General features: G+C 40.6%; 1 protein-coding gene across 1 annotated transcript in view; it reads right to left on the reverse strand.

The window, feature by feature from the left end:
* Window positions 1-1,645, reverse strand: part of tmem106a (transmembrane protein 106A) — a 4,133-nt gene extending 2,488 nt beyond the window's left edge. Inside the window, 4 exon segments of the mRNA XM_034860804.1 lie at window positions 833-1,010; window positions 1,186-1,249; window positions 1,478-1,622; window positions 1,625-1,645. Of these exon segments, the coding sequence (XP_034716695.1) occupies window positions 833-1,010; window positions 1,186-1,249; window positions 1,478-1,622; window positions 1,625-1,645 (408 nt within the window).
* Between the last annotated feature and the right edge of the window lie 1,331 nt (window positions 1,646-2,976).

The following is a 2,976-nucleotide window of genomic DNA, read 5'->3' on the forward strand; positions in this document are numbered from 1 at the left end:
ACACACACACACACACACACACACACACACACACACACACACACACACACACACACACACACACACACACACCATTCCATCATTAAAGTGTCTCAGGGAACTTTGTCCTTCACGTAACTACAGCAGCTATCTTCAGATAGTCATGTGAATGCCATTCTGTGTAAACGTTGTTTTGACACGCACAATAAAAATGTGGTGGCTCAGGAAATTCAGTGGCACACCGATGTGTAACCCTTTATAGTTCACGAATAGAGCTCATCAGTGACTGCTCACTTTTTGAACGGCTCAGGGACTTTCTCCAATTTGATTTCTCCATTGACGTTACAGAATATTTTCTTTTAAACGGCACAAAAAGGCAAAAGGTCCAAGACTGTGTACAGAAACAATCATAGACTTAAGTGGTAGCAGCTCGCTAGCAATTTGCGGGTGCGGTAAACATTTCCATGGTAACAGCTCGGGCAACCAATAAAAAGACGTAGCTGTTACACTTAGTATAGTAGGTTTTACTTCTCCACGCCATCATGAATAAAACATGATTTTCTTAAAACAATGGTGGTTTTTATACCCTGGATGGTTTGGACATCATGGCTAATAATTCAAATCAAAATCCAACTCAAAATGAATGGGATTTTCCCTTCCAGAAACACACTGTTAAGCTCTACATATACAGTAGAAAACTAATAAATTAGAATTTTGGGCTTTGTAGGGCAGAGCACTGCACTGTAGTTTAAGTTACTGTACCATAGACAAAAAAAAACCCTGCACATGTTTATACTTACTCCATAAAGTTAGATAATACAATAATAAATGAAGAGGTGGCACAGATTCACACTGCCTTAGTGTTCCTGCTACTCACGGTGACCTCCATTTCAGTTGTATCCGGGGTGAAGTAGACCATGACTGACAACACAGACACAGGCGTCAGGATGACACTCCGGGGGAAGAGGAAGAAGAGGATCAGACAGCAAAGGAAGAGACACAGAGCCATGGAGATGCACACGTACAGCTTCCTGAAATTACAATAGGGCCGTGCTAAATTGTACATGACAGTCTGAAACCTTTACAAACATGTGCATTTGCAAAAAGCCATCAACTTGCAGACACTGTATATGTATGAAAAAAAATCAGTTTGCATCCAATTATATTTAAACTGTGCAAATCAACAAACACACATATATCCCTTACGTGCGTCTGGGTTTCAGCCTCGCATCGTTACACGGTATTACAGCAACTAGCTGGTCTTCATGACCTATCAATGCATAAAAAAGTAAAAAGATGTGAAAGTGTGGCCAAACACAGGCAGCTGCACAAACAAATAAGAGTTTGTAACTTTCCATTTGACTTAGTTCCCTTGGCTGTTACGATGTGAAAAGAAACTGATCTGAGGATGAGGCGCTCCGTTAGCAGCCTACGTTAACGAACTGAAAGTGCTTAAAGTGCAGTCGAAAGATACTTTTTTCAAAGCAAAAAAAAACACCTCTGGGGATTCGCCCAGTGCCACGACATGTGGGACAGGTGTCTGCTGATGAGTGTCCACTAATGGCGCCGTACGGAGGGAACTGCTTCAGGGTTTTCACCTCCTCCATCCCTTCTTTCAGATCAGGTCCCTCTGTGGATTTGCTGGGTTTTTTGCTGCTATAACCATGATACTTTTATCAACAACAAAAAAGTCCAGTCTAAAGAAGAAGAAGAGAGGAAGAAAATCACTGTAGTGCACTTACTCATCAAGCAGCCTAATTACAGTATGTTGACCCACAGTGCAGCATTAAGAAATCTCCTAATTCTAGTCTTCCTGAAACGCTTTGAGGAGTAAGCAGAGTATCCTGTCTTGACCAATGCCAGCATTCATAACAAACCTTGTGGTAAATACATGTTCCTAGACCATTTTCTTCCTTCCCAATAGTGATTCCAATATCTGAACTTGCATTTCGGCTGATACCGAGTACCGATGCGATACCAGTGTGTGTGTATAAATACTGTATATTCATATGATATACTACTATACGCCGTTCATTCGAAGCGGAAGAATAGAACGGCCTTTAGGCAGTATTGGAGGTGTTTCAGACATGGTACCGTAACGTGAGGATTGGAACAACTCCAGAGTGGAGTAAGTTTTGACCTTGCAGTTAAAAGTGCTTGTCATTAGAAAAGAATGTGTGTTTGATGTGGGAGAACAGGCAACAGAAACTGGTATATATTTCACCGTGAGCTGTCCAGATAGCAAAGCCTATGTGTTAATGTAGTGCCAATTAAAAAGTAGCCATGTTGGGAAACTGTGTTTTAGAGTTATGTGACAGAATATTTTTAGAACAACCTTTAAATGGCCAATAAAGCTCATTGTTGTGCGACATGTCACGATGTGAGCAGGGTCCAAAGTGTTCGAATGACAGGAAACAAGCTTCAGACAGTGGCATTATTTTATGATAATATTGCAACTTAGTAAACCCCGTCAGACTTGAGTGTGTGTGAAAAATGTCACAAAGAAAGGAAGAAAAGTAAGGTTATGGATTTTCTTAGACTGCTGTTACCTTACCTTTAGATCATCTAAGAAACTCTGAACTAAAGGTTATGTTAAAAACAACAGACAAAGCCAGAAATCTTAGTCATGGACGTTCGTGTAGTCATGGACTCTGACCTGAATTTTAACAGCCACATTGAGAAAAATTCAAAGTCAGCCTATTACCACCTTAATAATATATCAAGGGTTAAAGGAAAACTGGTCCATGCTTTCATCTTCAGTAGTTCTGACTACTGTACTGGTGTCTTTACAGGTCTCCCTAAAAAGTCAATCCAGAACGCTGCTGCTCGGGTCTTCACTAAGACCAAGAGACTGGATCACATCACTCCAGCTCTAAAGTCTTTACACTGGCTTCCTGTGCCTCAAAGAATTGATTTTAAAGTACTTTTGCTAGTTTATTAATCACTAAACGGTTTAGGGCCAAAATACATTTCTGATCTGCTACTACACTATGACCC

Source organism: Etheostoma cragini, chromosome 21 (genome assembly GCF_013103735.1).
Source record: "Etheostoma cragini isolate CJK2018 chromosome 21, CSU_Ecrag_1.0, whole genome shotgun sequence".
In the NCBI taxonomy this organism is placed as follows: domain Eukaryota; kingdom Metazoa; phylum Chordata; class Actinopteri; order Perciformes; family Percidae; genus Etheostoma; species Etheostoma cragini.